The sequence below is a fragment of the Coregonus lavaretus genome, assembly GCF_964263955.1.
Source record: "Coregonus lavaretus genome assembly, chromosome: 25".
In the NCBI taxonomy this organism is placed as follows: Eukaryota; Metazoa; Chordata; class Actinopteri; order Salmoniformes; family Salmonidae; genus Coregonus; species Coregonus lavaretus.
This window is the reverse complement of record NC_140012.1, coordinates 14,444,593-14,467,394: the sequence shown is the minus strand read 5'-3', so window position 1 is coordinate 14,467,394 and position 22,802 is coordinate 14,444,593. Positions and strand designations below refer to the sequence as shown.

At 44.6% G+C, this 22,802-nt stretch overlaps 1 protein-coding gene across 2 annotated transcripts in view; it reads right to left on the bottom strand.

Annotated features, from left to right (window-relative positions):
• LOC311101061 (wings apart-like protein homolog) overlaps window positions 1-9,539 on the bottom strand; it is a 62,368-nt gene extending 52,829 nt beyond the window's left edge. For both annotated transcript variants that reach the window (XM_084142101.1, XM_084142102.1), the window contains exons 1-2: window positions 9,261-9,539; window positions 7,950-8,434 (exon numbers count right to left, since the gene is read on the bottom strand). In XM_084142101.1, the coding sequence (XP_083998227.1) occupies window positions 7,950-8,412 (463 nt within the window). In that variant the 5' untranslated portion in view covers window positions 8,413-8,434; window positions 9,261-9,539. The remainder of the gene's footprint in view (window positions 1-7,949; window positions 8,435-9,260) is intronic.
• Window positions 9,540-22,802: the final 13,263 nt, after the last annotated feature.

Genomic DNA, 22,802 nt, shown 5'->3' with positions numbered 1-22,802 from the left:
GACTGAAAAACAGCTTCTATCCCCAGGCCATCATACTGTTAAAACAGCCACCACTAGACTGCCTCCGCCCAGTCGTCCACTCTGCCCCTCAGTCACTGTCAACAGCCGGCTACCACTGGGTACGCTACCCTGCACCTTAGGTACTGCTGCCATATACAGTGCATTCGGAAAGTATTCAGACCCCTTGACTTTTCCCACACTATTTTACGTTACAGCCTTATTCTAAACTGGAAAAATAATTGTTATTTCCACCTCAATCTACACACAATACCCCATAATGACGAAACAAGACATTTTTGCACATTTATAAAAACAGAAATATTACATTTAAATAAGTATTCAGACCCTTTACTCAGTACTTTGTTGAAACACCTTTGGCAGCGATTACAGCCTTGAGTGTTCTTGGGTATAATGCTACAAGCTTGGCACACCTGTATTTGGGGAGTTTCTCCCATTATTCTCTGTAGATCCTCTCAAGCTCTGTCAGGTTGGATGGGGAGCGTCACTGCACAGCTATTTTCAGGTCTCTTCAGAGATGTTGGATGGGGTTCAAGTCCGGGCTCTGGCTGGGCTACAAGGACATTGAGACTTGTCCCGAAGCCACTCCTGCGTTGTCTTGGCTGTGTGCTTTGGGTCGTTGTCCTGTTGGAAGGTATATCTTCGCCCCAGTCTGAGGTCCTGAGCGCTCTGGAGCAGGTTTTCATCAAGGAGCTCTCTGTACTTTGCTCCGCTCGTCTTTCCCTCGATCCTGACTAGTCTCCCAGTCCCTGCCGCTGAAAAACATCCCCACAGCATGATGCTGCTACCACCATGCTTCACCGAAGGGATGGTGCCAGGTTTCTTCCAGACGTGACGCTTGGCCAAAGAGTTCAATCTTGGTTTCATCAGACCAGAGAATCTTGTTTCTCATGGTCTGAGAGTCTTTAGGTGCCTTTTGGCAAACTCCAAGCGGGCTGTCATGTTCCTTTTACTGAGGAGTACCTTCCGTCTAGCCACTCTACCATAAAGGCCTGATTGGTGGAGTGCTGCAGAGATAGTTGTCCTTCTGGAAGGTTCTCCCATCTCCACAGAGGAACTCTAGAGCTCTGTCAGAGTGACCATCGGGTTCTTGGCCACATCCCTGACCAAGGCCCTTTTCCCTTGATTGCTCAGTTTGGCAGGCCAGCCAGCTCTAGGAAGAGTCTTGGTGGTTCCAAACTTCTTCCATTTAAGAATGATGGATGCCACTGTGTTCTTGGGGACATTCAATGCTGCCGAAATTTTTTGGTACCCTTCCCCAGATATGTGCCTCGACAATTACTTCAACCTCATACCTTGGTTTTTGCTCTGACATGCACTGTCAACTGTGGGATCTTATATAGACAGGTGTGTGCCTTTCCAAATCATGTCCAATCAATTGAATTTACCACAGGTGGACTCCAATCAAGTTGTAGAAACATCTCAAGGATGATCAATGGAAACAGAATGCACCTGAGCTCAATTTCAAGTCTCATAGCAAATACATACTTATGTAAATAAGGCATTTTTGTTTTTTTATTTGTAATACATTTGCAGAAATTTCTAAAAACCTGTTTTCGCTTTGTCATTATTGAGTATTGTGTGTAGATCGATGATTTAATCCATTTTAGAATAAGTCTGTAACGTAATAAAAATGTGGAAAAATTCAAGGTCTGAATACTTTCCAAATGCACTGTAGTATGTACATAGTCATTGAACACTGGTCACTTTAATAATGCTCACAATTTATACATTACTACGGTACTATTTTTTAAAGTTTGGATTGTGTGCTCAACATTTACTGCATTGATTGATAGGAATTAGGAACATAAGCATTTCGCTGCACCTGCCATAAAACCTGCTAAACTGTGTACCTGACCAATACAATTTCATATGATACAGGTAACTGCCAAAATAAAAGGAAACAAACAACGCGTATATACAATTAAAACGTTAGTGTAACAGTTATATTAGTAATAGGCTATAGTCCAGTTACAACTTCTGACAAAGTAGAAAAAAAAAAAAGTGGTGTGGGTGGGTGTGCGCATGGGACAGAGGAAGAGCAGTTCTTACACCATTGTTCTAAATTCAATCACCTTCTTCATCCTCATCATTCAGTTCATTCAAATTCAATTGTGAAATCAAGTGCACAATTATCAGTTTCTATCTGGTTTCAATTACCCATTCACGTCATTAATTTAGTGAGGAAAGAAACATTAGCGCCTGGGTACCAACGCTTAACACCGAACCCAAAAGCATTATCAGCGTTCTAACTCCTCCTTGCGGTGACGCAATGTACCATACTATACCAAAATCTACCTTAATGCGATATAAACTCTAAACGTTTAATTGAGGAACCACTGTACATCGTTTTCATGCTCATCAAACCATTCAGTGACCCCTTGTGCCATGTGGATTAGGGCATTGGCTATGCCGCCATAGGATGACAAGGTAGACAAAATAATGGCCTGCCCAGCATTTTTATACATGACCCCTAAGCATGATGGGATGTTAATTGCTTAATCAACACAGAAACCACACCTGGGTCATTCTCACAAAACTGTCCCCCAAAATATTTTTCTCAAGTGTCATTTTTCACTGAGATAAGAATCTATACTTTTCTATATAATAAATTTTTCTAAAGTTGTTTTTTTAAATCAGATATTATGCATTTTACCAACATTCACAAAATGCTCATTACAAAGTAACAGTTTTCAAAGTCAAAAAAAGTAATAAACAAATCATTATTTATATTTTTTAACATTGATCCCCTAATGAAAAGGCCTGAGTTAAACATAACACTGAAAATTTAAATATAAAATGAAATTATAAAATAAAACAGTGACTTTTCCCCCAATTTGAGCTCTTTAGCCATGTCGTAATGAGATGGCCAAGTGGTGTAAAGGGAGTGTTGGAGAACGAAGAACCTCATTCTGAAGGCATATAAGCGAATAAATTAACGTAACATCATCCTCTACATTACGCATCATGGGTGAATAAACCTATTTTTAAAAACTGACTGGAGTTTTACAGGAACGTGAACGTCCACAAACACCATGTAATTAATATTATAGTTTAATGTAAACTTCAACTAGTATACTATTTTTATGATTTATGGACAAACTACAGTAACATATTTGGTGTTTAATTCAAAAGTTGTTTTGCTGAATATTTTTTTTTTAAATAAAAATGACCAGAAGATTTTATCTGGACGCATTTCTGTAATGAGAATTTGGGGTGAAAATATACAACATTCAGGTGTAAAATGTCTAAGTCCTCAGAATGACAGTTGATTTTTGCAGATTCATCATGGTTTTGTAACTCAATTTGACAAGGACATTTTAAAAACTGGTTTCATGAGAATCACCCACCTGTGTGGAAGCACCCGCTTTCAATATACAGTACCAGTCAAAAGTTTGGACACACCTACTCATTCAACGGTTTTTCTTTATTTTTACTATTTTCTACATTGTAGAATAATAGTGAAGACATCAAAACAATGAAATAACACATATGGAGTCATGTAGATACCAAAAAAGTGTTAAACAAATCAAAATATATTTGAGATTTTTCAAATAGCCACCCTTTACCTTCACGACAGCTTTGCACACTCTTGGCATTCTCTCAACCAGCTTCACCTGGAATGCTTTTCCAACAGCCTTGAAGGAGTTCCCACATATGCTGAGCACTTGTTGGCTGCTTTTCCTTCACTCTGCTGTACGACTCATCCCTAACCATCTCAATTGGGTTGAGGTCGGGGGATTGTGGAGGCCAGGTCATCTGATGAAGCATTCCATCACTCTCCTTCTTGGTAAAATAGCCCTTACACAGCCTTGAGGTGTATTGGGTCATTGTCCTGTTGAAAACAAATGATTGTCCCACTAAGCCCAAACCAGATGTGATGGCGTATTGCTGGAGAATGCTGTGGTAGCCATGCTGGTTAAGTGTGCCTTGAATTCTAAATCAATTACAGACAGTGTCACCAGCAAAGCACCCCACACCATAACACCTCCTCCTCCATGCTTTATGGTGGGAAATACACATGCGGAGATAATCCGTTCACCCACACCGCGTCTCACAAAGACACGGCGGTTGGAACCAAAAATCTCAAATTTGGACTCCAGACCAAAGAACACATTTTCACCGGTCTAATGTCCATTGCTCGTGTTTCTTGGCACAAGCAGGTCTCTTCTTATTGGTGTCCTTTAGTAGTGGTTTCTTTGCAGCAATTCAACCATGAAGGCCTGATTCACACAGTCTCCTTTGAACAGTTGATGTTGAGATGTGTCTGTTACTTGAACTCTGTGAAGCATTTATTTGGGCTGCAATTTCTGAGGCTGGTAACTATTGAGCTTAACCTCTGCAGCAGAGTTAACTCTGGGTCTTCCATTCCTGTGGCGTTCCTTATGAGAGCCAGTTTCATCATAGCGCTTGATGGTTTTTGCGACTGTACTAGAAGAAACTTTCAACATTTCTGAAAATTTCCGGATTGACTGACCTTCATGTCTTAAAGTAATGATGGACTGTCGTTTCTCTTTGCTTATTTGAGCTGTTCTTGCCATAATATGGACTTGGTCTTTTACCAAATAGGGATATCTTCTGTATACCAACCCTACCTTGTCACAACACAACGGATTAGCTAAAACGCATTAAGAAGGAAAGAAATTCCACAAATTCACTTTTAAGAAGGCACACCTGTTAATTGAAATGCATTCCAGGTGACTACCTCATGAAGCTGGTTGAGAGAATGCCAAGAGTGTGCAAAGCTGTCATCAACGCAAAGGGTGGCTATTTGAAGAATCTCAATTATAAAATATATTTTGATTTGTTTAACACTTTTTTGAATGAGTAGGTGTCCAAACTTGACTGGTAGTGTACTTTGGATCCCTTATTTACTGAAGGGTTTCCATTATTTGGGGAGTTAACTGTAGGGCATACAGCAATATGCAGGGATGTAAAATGATGCGATACTGTTTTGTGGTGGACAAGGGCACACACCAGCAAGCAGCATTGCATTGAAACGGGCCCGTAACTAGAGCAACAAGTTGCTGCCTTGATGCAGTAAATTACACTCAGCATGTCTTACTTAAGCCTGTAGCATGCTTCAAAGCCGAAACAGTTCGCGCATATATTACAACGAAATTTGACGTTTTTGTCTGATGGTGTTTAGCAGGGTTTATCTCGAAGTTCGGTAGCCGAAGTCTACGCCCCTTCGTCTGTGATTGGTCAACAGTACTACTACGCCTAGTAGGAGTGGAAACTATGGATGGGATTCTTCATTTTTTCACTTGAGAAATACTGTACCAAACATTTACATTACATTTACGTCATTTAGCAGACGCTCTTATCCAGAGCGACTTACAGTTAGTGAGTGCACACTTTTTTTTTTCCTCAAACATCTTAGGTAGATGTCAAATTGCAAGACTAAGACCTCTGCAAAAACGTACAAATTAATTACAGATTTCTTGATTTATCTTGGATTAATTTTGAGGAAGTGTTTCTGGCTATGTTGTTGCTACGGTTGCTCAAGAGGGACAAACAGCAATATTGCAGCTTCTTTCGTTTCTCAAGGGAAAAGTATTTAGGGAGTATGCGAGGCACAGACGTTTGCTTCACCTAGCCGAGATCGGCTAGGAGCAAATAACCTAATATGCGGGCGCCTTTAGCAATGCTGAATACAATCATAACCACCTGCCACAGAGGAGCCGGCCTCCTAAAACGAGGCTACACCTGTCAAGTGGACTGGTTTCATATTACAGAAGAGCATCAACATAAAGAAGACGTGCTTTGGGTTGTAATCCACGAGAGCCTGCCAGGCTGACTGTTTTCCAAAGTCAAAAGCTAACAGTGTTTGGAAAGTGGTAAACTGCCGCAAGGCAGGGAGTTGCATTAAAATGGCCACTCGTCTGAATCATGAGGTCAGCTACCAATCCGATGGCTAAATCAGATGGGTGGATGACATATGCAAGTGCATCCTAACTGAATAATTGTGCATATTCTTTTGTAATCTCATTAGAAGAACGGTCTTCTTTAATGCTCAGGATTGGCTCACTAAGTCTAAGGACAATCAATATTTAGTACCTATAACTACCTTATATTAATTTACATTAAATTAATTAGAAGAAATAAATCTGTTTCAATAATTGTAACTAAGGATGGCTGACTTGGCACAACATTTGATCTTAAAGACATGCTCCAGTACTTTGGCAACAACTAAGTATTTTTAAACTTCCCGCTTTGGCCTGGATGTGTCAATGTGTAGTTCATACATGCATAATATGTGAACAGAATTACTGTCTTATCTCAATTAGCCACAAAATCTCTAGTTTGAAAGATACTTTTTCTGGAAGCTGTGCTGTGCCATTTTCCCCCTCGTAGCAATTTGAGGTTCTTGCCAATGAACTTCAGCCCCTCGCCATTTGAGTGACAGCTAGCAAGATGCACACGGCAGCGGGTGAGAGAGCAATGACGTGGCGCACATAGAGTACCAGTCAAAAGCTTGGACACACCTACTCATTCCAGGATTTTTCTTTATTTTTACTATTTTCTACATTGTAGAATAATAGTGAAGGCATCAAAACTATGAAATAACACATGGAATTATGTAGTAACCAAAAAGTGTTAAACAAATCAAAATATTTGTTTTATTTGAGATTCTTCAAAGTAGCCACCCTTTGCCTTGATAACAGCTTTGCACACTCTTGGCATTCTCTCAACCAGCTTCATGAGGTAGTCACCTGGAATCCATTTCAATTAACAGGTGTGCCTTCTTAAAAGTTCATTTGTGGAATTTCTTTCCTACTTAATGCATTTGAGCCAATCAGTTGTGTTGTGACAAGGTAGGTGTGGTATACAGAAGATAGCCCTATTTGGTAAAAGACCAAGTCCAAATTATGGCAAGAACAGCTCAAATAAGCAAAGAGAAACGACAGTCCATCATTACTTTAAGGCATGAAGGTCAGTCAATGCGGAAAATTTCAAGAACTTTGAAAGTTTCTTTACATTCTTCAAGTGCGTGTCTTTGTGAGACACAGAGTAGATGAACGGATGATCTCAGCATGTGTGGTTCACACCGTGAAGCATGGAGGAGGTGGTGTGATGGTGCTTAGCTGGTGACACTGTCTGTGATTGATTTAGAATTCAAGGCATATTTAACCAGCATGGCTACCACAGCATTATGCAGCGATACGCCATCCAATCTGGTTTGCGATTAGTGGGACTATCATTTGTTTTTCAACAGGACAATGACCCAAAACACACCTCCAGGCTGTGTAAGGGATATTTGACCAAGGAGAGTGCTCAGTGCTGCATCAGAGGACCTGGCCTCCACAATCACCTGACCTCAACCCAATTGAGATGGTTTGGGATGAGTTGGACCGCAGAGAGAAGGAAAAGCAGCCAACAAGTGCTCAGCATATGTGGGAACTCTAAGACTGCTGGAAAAGCATTCCTCATGAAGCTGGTTGAGAGAATGCCAAGAGTGTGCAAAGCTGTCATCAAGTCAAAGGGTGGCTACTTTGAAGAATCTAAAATATATTTTGATTTGTTTAACACTTTTTTGGTTACTACATGATTCCATATGTGTTATTTCATAGTTTTGAATTCTTCACTATTATTCTACAATGTAGAAAATAGTAAAAATAATGAAAAACCCTTGAATGAGTAGGTGCGTCCAAACTTTTCACTGGTACTGTATGTGACGTAATACGCAATTTTCGGGGACCACTTTTGGCTCGTGAGCGCTACTTTCAGTACTGGCTAAAAAGTCAAAAGTACCGGAGAATCTCTAACAAATGAAAACAGCCAAATTGCAAGGCAGAGGAAAATTCTATGGATGCACAATATTCAGATCCCTTCGACCCTACACCCTCTGGAAGCCAAGGTCTTCTGGCTCCATCTAACATTCTAAAATGTATTATTAGTCCTACTTTGCAACATGAGTGTCCTCCTACCTGTTGTGGGGGTTGTGTTGAAGAACCTGGCTGTGTCCTCGGTGACCCTCAGTTGGGTTCTGTCAATCCCCAGACTAGAGGTTGCTCTACTGGGAGCAAGGCTGGTTCTGCTGCTGGACTCCAGGGAGAATCCTGGCCTCCCTGCCAGGGTCAGCTCTGTGGATGCCGGCTTGACTGGGGAGGCCTTTGTCTGTGGGACGCGAGAGGTGACCGTCTTGGACTCCTCATCGCTGTCAAACCCAAAGGGGTCCTCTGAGCTCTCGTTGGAGAGTTTGGGCCTCTTGGGCTGCTCTGCCACCTCAGTCTTCTGGCCGGGGCGCTTGGAACTCACCTTGGCCTTGTATGTCGTCTCGCCCCATTTGGTACTGAGCGTGGCTCTCTTGTTGGACAGGACCTCGTCAAACTTGGATGATGAGCCGTCGCCTCCCTTACGGCTGTAGGTTTTACCAAATCTGGACGTCATTGTGACACCTGTTTCATATTCTCTGTGATGGGTACAAAATATGAAATGCATTAGTTGCAGTCATCATAGGCAATTTCTCATCAAACCAATCACAACATTGTGGTTGAAGTTCACTTTTACTGTAATGTTTTGATGTAATAAATCTGGATTATTGAGGTTTTAGTTCATCACTACCCAAATGTTATTTGGAAGGTGTCCTTTCACCACAATGATTTTGGACCGTGTGATCTTCATTATCAGGTTCAGTAAACTGAGACTCCGACTGCTCTGGAAGTGGCTAACTCAATGTGCACAGTTAGCTACAATACATCCCCATTAGCTTAGACACTATAACATTAGGTAACTAGTTAACTAAATCAATCAGCTGACGTTATTGAAGAATAGTATGTCTAACGTTAGCAGTAGGACATATAAACGAAGTTTACTAACGTTAGCTAGGATAATATACTAACTAGTAGTATGTAGCTACTAATTGAGTGTTCAACAACCAAAACAGACCCATATGACTAGCTAGTTACGACGTTAGCTAGGTAGCTAGATCAAGTAGCTAGATAGCTAACGTTCGCTGGCTAACTAGCCGCTAGCGTCATGTAACACAGTGGGGGTTGACTTCCTAACTAGGTACATAATAATTATTGCGAAAAATCTAAAATAATGCAGCCAGTTACAGTAGCTAGCTAACGTTAACTACTTGGCTAGTAGCTAGCTAACTAGCTAGCTGGCTCAGGCTAACAGACGCAACATGATTGATGACATCACATTTTCACATTGATTTTAAGGTTTCAAGTAGTTTGAAAATCAGTGTATATTTCACAAAATTGCATTGAATATACAACTGCCTCACTTACTTGGTGCGCTAAAAGACCGAACCACTCAACAACACACTCTGAAGAAGGCGGCCGCTTCCCGCACCAGATAGGGCCTCCCTGACCCTGTTCAAAGCTCGCTTGCACAACAATATAAACAAGGCTAAACTGCCTTTAGTAATGACAGATATAGGACAGTCAAAGACTGTAAAAAGTTCCGTGTGTCCTGGGTAACAATGTTATTTTGATAATGTTGGTTTTACGTCTGATATATTCATTTTTTCAAGCTATATCAAACTCGATTGTCTCCTCTGTGTTGCACTGACGGCTTCCAACAGCGTTGAGGGAGTTATTTTACGATGTCCCGGCTTGAACCGGTCAATGGCCCGTCACGTCATCGGGCGAAAACTGGGAAGGAGGAGCGCCCTTCTCAAATCGAATAGTAATCTGCGCCGCTAGGTCATGTTATCAACATGACAGCTATGGTGCATCTTTTCCATAAAATAAATGTTTGAATTTTCCCAAAAAAAAATCATTGGGAAAGCAGATAATGCGTTTTTGTCAAAAACAATATTTTGCATGGGAAAACACAGAATCTTACTAATTAATACACGTGCTTGATTACGTCACTTTTGTTTTGAGCCAAATTCGCCGTTGTACAGAGCGGGGCACCTAGCTCACGGCCGGTAGGCAGCACGGTTCCAAATCGAATGCAATCAACTTTCAGCCGGTGCAAAACACGCTTACACGGGCGCCCGGGCGAGATTAATCGAGTCACCTCGCCGCTAGTACAGTGTGGTCCAATCAGGAAGATCGATCTTTGAATGTGACGATGAACTAGCGCTGCGAAGCACTATTCTTCCTTGTGATTGGTTCGAAAGCCGAGAAGAACTGAACTGCTACTTATTTCATTGGACTGTGGAAAGTGCTATCTGGTATCCGTGGGACGTCCCTACCCTTAACCCTAACTCCTGCCCTAACCCTAACCCCTGCCCTAACCCTAACCCTAACCTAACCCGAACCTTAAGTCCTAGTGCAGTCAAAAACGTGATTTTTCTGTGTTTTATATTTCCACACAATGAGTTTGGAATACTAGGCTACTGTGAAAATTATGATAATGCCCTTTGTAGGAGCTGTCTTAAAATACCGACTTCAATTTCAGCCTGTTTTGGTGGGATGGAGTTTTAGCCTGCCTTGTGACATCACAACGGAGTCTCCAACAACTGGATGTTCCGGTTTTCAGGAGACTTCTGCTTTTGGACAAAGGCAAATCTCCATCTTAACTCCTCTTCCACATTTACTGGATTGGTTGAATAGTGCAGAAGAGAACCTCCCACTACAGTTTTTTTCCTTCTTCTAATCAAGACAAGTATGTAGGGGATCTAGTTTCAGACATTTATTTTATGCCTACTACATTAGGTTATTCCCAGACAGTCCCAGCAAAAATCTTACTTGAGAAATTGCTCTTTGCTAAGAAGCTATTTTTGTTTCTTTTTGACAATTTTAATTTAAAACAATCACATTAAGGTACTCAATTGTTACCCAGAAATTATTTGATATTGAGATAAAAACGGCTGCATTGAACTTTTAACCCTTAACTTAACCATTTTAAATTTAAACTTCAATGGGGTAGGGATGTGCCAACGATTCTGGATAGCAAGGACCATTGGACTGTTGGTGAGAGGTGTCCTCTTTGGGGGTGTCGAAGCTAGTGGAATTAAATAAGTATGGTAACTGTAGTGAAATTGGGTTCTGAAATAAATGAATAATAAATCAATCAATCAAATTGCATTTATATGGCACTTTTGACTAGGTGCTGGCCTAGATCCCAAAGTAACAATTAGCCTACAATGACAAGGAGAAAACAAAACATGAAGACCCTATCAATTGACAAAATTAGCCCCAAATAAAGTGCATTCTAAAGTGAAAGACACTATACCATAAAGTAGTTGAAAATGTTTCCACCTGTCCTAGAGAAGTCTATAGGCCTACTATCAAATAAGGGATGGTTTTATGGAAAGGCATAGTTTGACGGACCAGTTCCATGAAATGATGCCTCCCATCAGAACATGCGGACCCAGATACCTCGTCAGAGTATCATTCCTCTGAAAAAACAGTCAGTGTCATTTTTTAAATGTTTGGTTGATGGTCATGTGGGCGGCTGAGTACGTTTTAAACATAAATATTTACTGTTGTAGGTTCCCATTCACCCGGATAGATTTGTAGGCTATATATTCTGTGATTCATACATGTAGCCTACACATGAGATTATTGCTTACATCTTTGATGTGTGAAGTACATTTTGTATACAGTAACTATGTTGTGTTGTAGGCCTATCCACACCCACTATTCATGTGGTTTGAAATGTGAATATATTTGTGTACGTGTGCACTTCTGTTTGACCTGATCAAGTTTCAGCTAGCTAGGCGGTAATTCTGTTATTTTCAAATGGATTGATACCCAGCTGTGATTGACTTGGACATAATATCTCTCACTTAATTTCTGTCCTGACTGGAGTTGTTGGGCCCACATAGTTTGTGACATGAAGTTGAGAGTAAAATAAATTCACTGCTATCTACTGGAAAGGCTTTTTGACGTGGGGCCTAATGTGTAGTCCTAGACATGATCCCTATAATAATATGGTCACACAGATCAATTACATTTCAATGGTCAAGGAATGGAACCGTGCGCTGTTCCTTGCGTGCGTAATAATCACCTGTCACTATTAGAACATCTTGATTCTCTGTCCATATCGGAGAGAGTTTGCTCATTTTATGTCACCCAAGTCACACTTTCTTTTTCTCTGTCTCTGGTGTGAAGGGGAATCCTTAGGGCGAAGACGATGACGCATATATTGCCAATGGGTGGGTGTGGATGCAGCTCGCGCAACTCCATGGGAAAATTCTTCGGAAACCGTTTATCTCATAAGGGTGTAATGTATGGCTTTCAGCCCATGTAATGTGGTCAAACGTTTTGAGAATGACACAAGTGTTGGTCTTCGCAAAGTTCGCTGCTTCAGTGTTATGAGATATTTTTGTCAGATGTTACTATGGTATACTGAAGTATAATTACAAGCATTCAATAAGTGTCAAAGGCTTTTATTGTCAATTACATTAAGTTTATGCAAAGAGTCAATATTTGCAGTGTTGACCCTTCTTTTTCAAGACCTCTGCAATCCGCCCTGGCATGCTGTCAATTAACTTCTGGGCCCCATCCTGACTGATGGCAGCCCATTCTTGCATAATCGATGCTTGGAGTTTGTCAGAATTTGTTGGTTTTTGTTTGTCCACCCGCCTCTTGAGGATCGACCACAAGTTCTCAATGGGATTAAGGTCTGGGGAGTTTCCTGGCCATGGACCCAAAATGTTGATGTTTTGTTCCCCAAGCTACTTAGTTATCACTTTTGCCTTATGGCAAGGTGCTCCATCATGCTGGAAAAGGCATTGGTCATCACCAAACTGTTCTTGGATGGTTGGGAGAAGTTGCTCTCGGAGGATGTGTTGGTACCATTCTTTATTCATGGCTGTGTTCTTAGGCAAAATTGTGAGTGAGCCCACTCCCTTGGCTGAGAAGCAAACCCACACATGAATGGTCTCAGGATGCTTTACTGTTGGCATGACACAGGACTGATGGTAGTGCTCACCTTGTCTTCTCCGGACAAGGTGTTTTCCGGATGCCCCAAACAATCGGAAAGAGGATTCATCTGAGAAAATTACTTTACCCCAGTCCTCAGCAGTCCAATCCCTGTACCTTTTGCAGAATATCAGTCTGTCCCTGATGTTTTTCCTGGAGAGAAGTGTCTTCCTCCAAAAGCCTTTGCCTCACTGTGCATGCAGATGCACTCACACCTGCCTTCTGCCATTCCTGAGCAAGCTCTGCACTGGTGGTGCCCTGATCCCGCAGCTGAATCAACTTTAAGAGACGGTCCTAGCGCTTGCTGGACTTTCTTGGGCGCCCTGACGCCTTCTTCACAACAATTGAACCTCTCTCCTTGAAGTTCTTGATGATCCGATAAATGATTGATTTCGGTGCAATCTTACTAGCAGCAATATCCTTGCCTGCGAAGCCCTTTTTGTGCAAAGCAATGATGACGGCACGTGTTTCCTTGCAGGTAACCATGGTTAACAGAGGAAGAACAATGATTTCAAGCACCACCCTCCTTTTAAAGCTTCCAGTCTGTTATTCTAACTCAATCAGCATGACAGAGTGATCTCCAGCCTTGTCCTCGTCAACACTCTCACCTGTGTTAACGAGAGAATCACTGACATGATGTCAGCTGGTCCTTTTGTGGCAGGGCTGAAATGCAGTGGAAATGTTTTTTGGGGATTAAGTTAATTTTCATTGCAAAGAGGGACTTTGCAATTAATTGCAATTCATCTGATCACTCTTCATGACATTCTGGAGTATATGCAAATTGCCATCATCAAAACTGAGGCAGCAGACTTTGTGAAAATTACTATTTGTGTCATTCTCAAAACTTTTGACCACGACTGTAGGAGTGAATAGGGATAAGAAGAGCATGGATGTGCTACCTAACATTTCTATCATAACCATGTGGTCATCATTTTTTTCTCTCTATCTAATCGATTTTGACTGGTTATGTGTGTCCAGCTGTCTGCCTTGTAACATATGGGTCGTCAACAGAGACAAGCAGGCCACACCAACCGAGACAAGCAGGCCACACCAACTGCTGGCAACTGTGTCACCCTCTTGGCAGTGACCTGCTGGGGCAAGCACAAGCTGAGAGAGCCGTGAGAGTGGGCATCAACACATCACTCAGGACCATAAGGACAGGTGTGTGTGTCCGTGGCTGTGACCTATGTCTACTGTGTGACAGAAGTGTTGACATTTATTATCCTAAGATGGTCTTGAAGGGTACAGTATGGAGATTAGTTCAGGTTGGCAGAGGGCCTTGGTTCTTCAAGGTACCACAGAGTTCTTAGCCAGCAGAAATCTGTACGTAGCATGCTGTGTCCGGAGTGCCAAAGTCAGTGTACCCCAGCCAAGAGCCGTGCCTACCAGGAGGGGTGCTAGACCCGATCGGTGCCAACCACGCCAACCTGGTGTTGAGAAACTGGCAAAGTTGTGGGGAGATTGGCACCTGGAGAGATCTGACAGCAGTCTTTTTCCAACGAGACTGGCAGTGCCATCCCAGAGACAGTTAGGCCTTTGACATCTTCCAGATACGCTGTGCGCATCTGTGAGAGCAGAGGAGAGTCACAGGGGGAAATGATCGCAGAGAAATGTAACTATTATGAATACTTTGCGAAGGTTACGATGGGATGCAAAATACTAGATCAAGTTGAAATTATACGTTTTTAAACACTGATCATTTGGGAGCTTTTACATTATCACAACAATTTCAATGCAAATCCAACCTCCACCTCCTTCTGTCTGTTTTCCAGCTGACTCTTCACAGCCCCGCACGCATGATGAACCCCCCTGCCACAGCTTACCCTCCCAGCGGGCACCAGCCTGCCCAGCAGCCCCAGACACTGGTACGCTGCCAGGCCCTGCCAGGCCCACAGGGGCACACACTGACAACCATAGAGAAACAGAGACAGAGGGAGGACAGTTGATCAGACATTTGGGACACATCTCCCACCACGGGCCTGCTGCCAGCTGCATGCAACCAGTATGGAGCAGGCTGCTTGCCACATTGGAACATGACTATCTTTAATTTGGTCTGCTTTTGTGTGGAGTACAATGGCCACCATAAAGGGGGCTGAGCCACCTGTAGAGTTAGTGAAATGGTCACGCTTGGAGCATTTGGGCTGGACAGGAGGAGTGACATGATGGTTGTGTTCTGAAGTGCTCACCTTGTGTTCGTTTGTTTGCTTTTTCAAGTCACAGACAAGAGTTAAATAAGTGTTTACAGTTTTGAGTTTTCAATATGCATGTGTATGCTTATGATGTTTCTTTGTTTGTATGTGTTATGTAGTGTGACAGGTCATCCCAGCAAGGCTACTCCAGAGGACCTGTTCTACCTCCTGTCATGCAGGGTTGTCCATAACAACCAACCAGGTTTTAATTTGTCCGTCCGTCCGTCTGTCCGTCTGTTCTCTCTTTCTCTTTCTCTCTTTTCCACTCTCTAGCTTTCTCTCTGTCTCCTCTCCATGAATGTTGTTTTCATTTTTTTCCCTCACCTCTTGCTCCTTTTAATTAAGTTAAATATTTACAATGTTGAAAGTAAAGCAACAAAATGCTTGGAAGGTGCTGCCTCACTGAAAGGTTGACGACCCCCAGTGGAAAAATGTGCCATGAAAGGTCATGATACCGTAGCAGTGGGAGCTGTCAGAAAAAGTAACGTAAACAACAACAACAACTCGCCTGGCTCAGTGTGTTGTCTGTCTGTTTGTTGTCAATATGTTGCCAGACGTGGTGTTGGAGTGCCTGGGGAGCCAGTGGGAGCTGCACTGCCCTCATCTCACCAAGTCAGGCACCCTGAGTGACCTCTACATGTCAGCCAGGCAGAAGAGGGCAAGGAGCCTTCAGGACAGTGCAGGTGCACTGCTTAAATGTGTCACCCCATCTGCCAGAGTTTATCTGAGTACAGTATCTCTGCATCTCTTACTGACTTTGCCACAAAATTCAGTTGAGTAAATCATGACAAACTAAATTTAAACATTTGGTCACAGCTGACACAAATTACTCCCATGAATGTGAACCTCTTCCGCACGTGTGCAAAACCTCTTTGCACAATTGTTCAATCAGCAATCAGTCCTTATTCATGCATAAAAGAGGTCACCTCTGAGATTGCTGTTTGCAAGAATGGACCAAGTAAGAGGCATAGGACAAGGACAAAGGAGAGGGAGAGGGGCCCATAGAGGAAGATAGTTCAGCTCTCAGTTAAAATGGAAAAATATCAAATAAAGCCTTTTTGTTTATGGATATGCATGCTCTTGAGTGACATTCTTTCTGCTTTGGTCATCTTTGGTAAAATCATTTTAGGTAAAAAGAATACAGCCGTGATAATATGTTTACTTGCCTTTTATAGTGCATACTATAATTATGCTATCAACAAATGGCACAGACATTGTTAGGGTATATTGATAGTTGTAGTTAGTATTTATTGGGCCATTGTGTAACGATTGATTGAAATAACTCTTCATTAGATAACAAGTTGTATATTTTGATGGACGTAGTTGATTTTGTGTCATGTATTTAATGGTTTGAGAGTCTTCATGCATTTTGCAGTTTGGGGCTGCGTGTTAATTGTTTAGAAAACGTTTAGAATTCTGTTTGGACAAATGTGCTCAAGCAATCGAGAAAGACTGTATCTGTGCTGAGTGTTGGAGATAACAGTATTAGAGCCCTAATGTCTCTGCATCCTATCATTGGTCCTATCTGGTGTGGGAGACAGACAGGGCCCTAGTCACATAAGTTATTGCCAAATGTTTGTCCTCTGATAACATTTTGAGGAAATGTGTTTTATAGTGTGTGATGTCACGAGAGGCTGTGTCCTGGAGGGACGTTACATCCCCCTGAGATGGCTGCAAACCCAGACAGCTATGGCTCCATCTGCTGGTATGGTCGGGAACTCCACCCCTCTATGGCCAATCTTCCCACGCAGCTGAAACAGATCAGGAGCTGATGAGCTGGAGGTTTTGAAGGGAAGAGACACACTGAGAGTGAGTGTGTGGGTTGTGAAGTAACACAGTCTCCAACCTGGGCTCTCTGGAGGACAAGAGTGCTGCACGTCCACTTCCATGAGGAATATAAGGATTTGGAGATACTTACCTTTGGGAAATACTCACCTTTGGATATATTCGCCTGTGGAACTACGGGAGAGACATTGGGAAGGACTTTTTGCTGGGTTGGCCACTAGCTGCAACGTGGACTACAGTAAGGCTGGGGAAAAGTTATCTGAGCGAGTGAGAACTATGATTTTGGATGTGGAAGAGACATCCCTGAACTGTTAACCCTTAAAGAGCCACAAGAGAACAGAATTTGGTTATATTTTCGTTAATTTCCCAAGACCTTTAATAAAATCCTTGTTTTGTTTGAACCTTGTCTCCTTGCACTACTTGAGCAATCCCGCTGAAAGCTGTGTAGCCTCTCGTGACGTCACAGATGGTGGAGAATACGGGCAGCTCAAGCGTTAATAGTGCATGTCAGAGGAGGATACCGAAGGTTTGATCACCCAGTTTTCCAAGTTGGCCGTAGGCTCCCCGCCGACTGAAATGGAGGACATATTGAAAGCCCTTGTTGCTGGCCAGCAAGCCCAGATGCAAGCAAACGTGGCTCTCTTGGAGGAGCAAAAGAAAGCCAACCTTCTGAAGGCAGAGGAATTGCAGTTGCAGAGACAGAGGGTTGTCCAAAATACCCGCCCAATAAAGGCAAGTGACTTTATATCTAAGATGGGAGCTACCGATGACATTGAGGCATACCTGCATGCATTTGAGGCCACGGCCACTAGGGAAGCCTGGCCCAAGCAACAGTGGGTTGGTCTGTTAGCCCCCTTCCTAACCGGGGAATCGCTGAATGCTGTCCGGGACCTGGGCCCTGACCAGGTTACTGACTATGATGCCCTGAAGTCTGAGATCCTCAGCAGATATGGACTCACAAAGTTTGGTATGGCCCAGCGCTTTCACAGCTGGACCTTCCAACCAGACCAACCTCCTCGGGCGCAGATGCATGAACTTGTCCGAATCGCAAGGAAATGGCTGGATCCGCAGAGGAATACAGCAGCAGCGGTGGTGGAGGCCGTTGTGGTGGATCGTTACCTACGCGCCCTGCCTTATGAGGCAAAACGGTTCATCAGTCAACAGGCCTTGACCACGGCTGATCTGACCGTGGAAGCTGTGGAAAAGTACCAGGCCACAGCGGAGATGCTGAATGCTTCCCGAAAAGACCCCAGGAGTGCGGCCCCACCACAAATGGGAAGAACCCGTCCAAAGGACCCCAAGGTCTCGAACCCAGCCACGTCAGGACTTATCCCGGCTCCAGGGGGAGCCAGAAACCAGGCGGGTTCAAGAAGAGTACACCAGGAGGGGGAAACTCGACAGTGTTACCGGTGTGGGGAGATGGGACATATCTCCTGGCAGTGTGGGAAACCAGCCGATGAACCTATGCCCACTGCGGAGTCCTCCAGCTCAGCACCCACACACCGTTTTGCCTCGCTCGTGGGAGTCGTAGATGGCGGCCCAGATCGACCCCCCACCTGCCCGGTAACTGTGAATCACCATGATGTGGAGGCCTTACTGGATTCTGGTAGCCGGGTCACCCTGGTGCGTAAGGATTTGGTGGGCCCAACGTGTCTGACCCCGGGGAAAGTCCTCCCAGTTTCCTGTGTCCATGGAGACACCAGAGAATACCCCATTACTGAACTTACAATGACCAGCACACGGGGAACCATACACACGACGGCGGGGGTGGTTGATTCCCTCCCCGTCCCTGTCCTAATTGGACGAGACTGCCCAGCCTTTTACCCACTCTGGAGAGAGTCTCAGGAGAGGATAACCCGAGTACCTCGGAAACGGAGAGGCAAGACTCATCCTGGGAAGGCTCCGGTGCAATCCTCCGAATTACTCACTCCCGCCCGGGCTCTGATAGGGATGGCAGGTGCCCAGACCGACACAGAGACTGGTCCGGATACGGGAGAAGAGAACGCAGCCCAGGAAAGTGCTCCGTTCTCCAGTGAAGAAGACGTCCCAGGCACCCAAGAGCTTCCCCCTCTCACAGGCCAGTATGGTACGGCTCAATTACAAGATCCTACTCTTGCAAATGCCTTAAGAAATGTGCAGGTATTAGAAGGTGTAGTGTTAGGTGATAAGACAAACCCTACTTACCCCCATTTCGCAGTAAACCGGGGGTTAGTATATCAGATAGTCAAGAAAAATGATGAAGTGCATGAACAGCTCCTCGTGCCACAGCCCTATCGGGCCACAGTACTCAACCTAGCACACACACACCCGCTAGGGGCCCACTTGGGGGTAGAGAAGACTAAGGAAAGAATCATGCAACGTTTCTTTTGGCCAGGAGTACACAAAGAGATAGAGAACTACTGCCGTAGTTGCCCTGAGTGTCAGCAGGTTGCGCCAAAGCCCACATATAGAAACCCGCTCATTCCCTTGCCCATTATCGAAACTCCTTTTGAGAGGATTGGATTAGACATAGTCGGGCCCTTACCGAAAAGTTCCAGGGGACATCAATACATTCTGGTCATTCTGGACTATGCATCCCGGTACCCGGAGGCAATTCCGCTGAGGAAGGCTACATCCAGACAAATCGCCAAGGAGCTGTTCCGTCTCTCAACTAGTCTGGGAATCCCAAAAGAGATATTGACGGACCAAGGGACTCCATTCATGTCCAGGGTGATGAAAGAACTCTGTGCTTTACTGAAAATCAAACAGCTGAGAACCTCGGTCTACCACCCCCAGACAGATGGTCTAGTCGAACGTTTTAACAAAACACTAAAATCCATGCTGCGGAAAGCGGTAGGGGAAGATGGGCGCAACTGGGATCAGCTGTTACCATACATATTATTTGCGGTGAGAGAGGTACCTCAGTCTTCTACTGGTTTTTCACCCTTTGAGCTCTTGCTTTCCTACAGACCCAGAGGACTGCTCGACATCGCCAAGGAGGCCTGGGAGGAGCAGCCATGCCAACAGCGGACACTGATCGACCATGTCGGGGCTATGAGGGAGAGAATGAAGGCCATCTATCCCATGATGCGGGAACACCTGGAGGCCAGTCAGCGGCAACAGCAAGCCGCCTACAACAGATCTGCTCAACCCAGGGAGTTTAAGCCGGGGGACAGAGTGCTGGTCCTGGTGCCAACCGTTGAGTGTAAATTCCTGGCAACCTGGCAAGGACCATATGAGGTCATTGAACGCGTGGGAGAAGTAAACTACAAGGTGAGGCAACCAGATAAAAGAAAAACTGAGCAGATTTATCATGTTAACCTTTTAAAGAAGTGGCACGCCAGAGAGGCGATGTTCAGCTGTCTACCCCCCACAGAGACCAAGGAACCGGCGCGAGAAGAGGTTCAGCTGGGTCCAAATCTGTCCCCACATCAACGACAGATGGCCCTGGAACTCGTGGAGCAGAACCAGGATGTCTTCTCCTCCCTTCCCGGTCACACAGAGGTGGTCCAACATGAGATCCGCACCATGCCTGGACGAACGGTAAACCAGCGCCCGTACCGCGTGCCAGAGGCTCGTAAAGTGGTTATACAGAAGGAGGTAAGGAAGATGCTGGAGTTGGGAGTAATCGAAGAGTCCCACAGTGCCTGGGCAAGTCCCATCGTACTAGTTCCCAAGCCAGACGGTTCAGTACGATTTTGTAATGACTATCGAAAGTTGAATGAAGTGTCTGAATTTGATGCATACCCAATGCCTCGTGTCGATGATTTAATAGACTCCTTGGGGCATGCTCGTTTCCTAACCACTCTTGATCTCACAAAAGGCTACTGGCAGGTACCCCTGACCCCGGCGTCCAAGGAGAAGACAGCCTTTGCCACCCCGGAGGGGCTCTACCAGTATACCCGACTTCCGTTTGGTCTCCACGGGGCACCTGCCACGTTCCAACGCCTGATGGATAGAGTCCTTGCGCCCCACAAGAGGTACGCAGCGGCTTACTTGGATGATGTTGTTATACAAAGTCCGGATTGGGCCAGCCACATACCCCGGGTACAAGCGGTGCTGGATTCGCTCAGGGAAGCAGGGCTCACGGCAAACCCGAAGAAGTGCAAGCTGGCCTTCAGTGAGACAAACTACCTGGGGTACACCATTGGGCGGGGGTTGGTCAAACCACAGGAAGCCAAACTGCGGGCCATACAGGACTGGCCGCAGCCCATCACCAAGAAGCAAGTAAGGTCATTTTTGGGCCTCGCTGGCTACTATAGACGCTTTATTGCAGATTTTGCTACCATAGCTGCACCGTTGACGGAGCTGACGACCAAACGCCACTCACGAATGGTGAAGTGGAACCCTGCGGCGGAGGCGGCTTTCCTCAACCTGAAGCGAGCACTCTGCTCCAGTCCGATCCTGGTGGCACCAGACTTCAAGAAGGAATTCATTGTCCAAGCGGATGCTTCGGAGGTGGGTCTGGGTGCTGTCCTCACCCAGGCACATGACGGTGAAGAACATCCCATTCTCTACCTAAGCAGAAAGTTACTTCCCAGAGAGAAGAACTATTCAACGGTGGAGAAAGAATGTCTGGCTGTAGTCTGGGCCCTGGAGTCCCTTCGGTTCTATCTCCTGGGCCGACGTTTCATGGTGGTATCTGATCACGCCCCTCTGCAGTGGATGGCCAAGAACAAGGAATCAAACAGTAGAGTAACCAGATGGTTTTTGAGCTTGCAACCGTTTAACTTTTCTGTTGTCCACAGGGCTGGCAAGCACCACGGCAATGCGGACGCCCTCTCCCGGCGTGATGCCTTCTTCGCTGCCTTTACCCCGACGAGGACGTCGGTCCCGAGGAGGGGGATGTGTGATGTCACGAGAGGCTGTGTCCTGGAGGGACGTTACATCCCCCTGAGATGGCTGCAAACCCAGACAGCTATGGCTCCATCTGCTGGTATGGTCGGGAACTCCACCCCTCTATGGCCAATCTTCCCACGCAGCTGAAACAGATCAGGAGCTGATGAGCTGGAGGTTTTGAAGGGAAGAGACACACTGAGAGTGAGTGTGTGGGTTGTGAAGTAACACAGTCTCCAACCTGGGCTCTCTGGAGGACAAGAGTGCTGCACGTCCACTTCCATGAGGAATATAAGGATTTGGAGATACTTACCTTTGGGAAATACTCACCTTTGGATATATTCGCCTGTGGAACTACGGGAGAGACATTGGGAAGGACTTTTTGCTGGGTTGGCCACTAGCTGCAACGTGGACTACAGTAAGGCTGGGGAAAAGTTATCTGAGCGAGTGAGAACTATGATTTTGGATGTGGAAGAGACATCCCTGAACTGTTAACCCTTAAAGAGCCACAAGAGAACAGAATTTGGTTATATTTTCGTTAATTTCCCAAGACCTTTAATAAAATCCTTGTTTTGTTTGAACCTTGTCTCCTTGCACTACTTGAGCAATCCCGCTGAAAGCTGTGTAGCCTCTCGTGACGTCACAAGTGACAATCCGGAATTCATTTTCTAGGAGGACAGACAACTGGTTTTCGTCAGTCCCTTCTGCAAGGACAGATGTGATTAGGTTTCTGGCCTTGTTCTCCCCCAGCATATTGGTTTCATTTGTCATTCAGTAAACCAAACTAAGAAGTTGGTCCTTTAAGTGTTGTCTTGTAAAAAATATATATATATTTTTTTTTTCCTCTCTGCCTTATCATTGCAATATTTGTATCTTAGGTGTATCTTTAAGTGCATGTGTTTGTGTGCATTTGTGTGAATATCCATGTCATCTGATTACTTCTTCCATAGTTGTAGCATGTGTTTGTTCTTGCATGGACCAGAAGGTCGTAAGAGTGGGAGAGACAAGTCACACAGCCGACCAGGCAGCAGCAACTCCAGCAGGGACAAACAGAATGGGAAGAAACCCACAGGCCCCCTGGTCCTCCACCTCTCTGTGAAAGATGCTGCCATCACCAAAGAGGGTAGCTACAAGAATCATACACCCATAACATACATTTTTC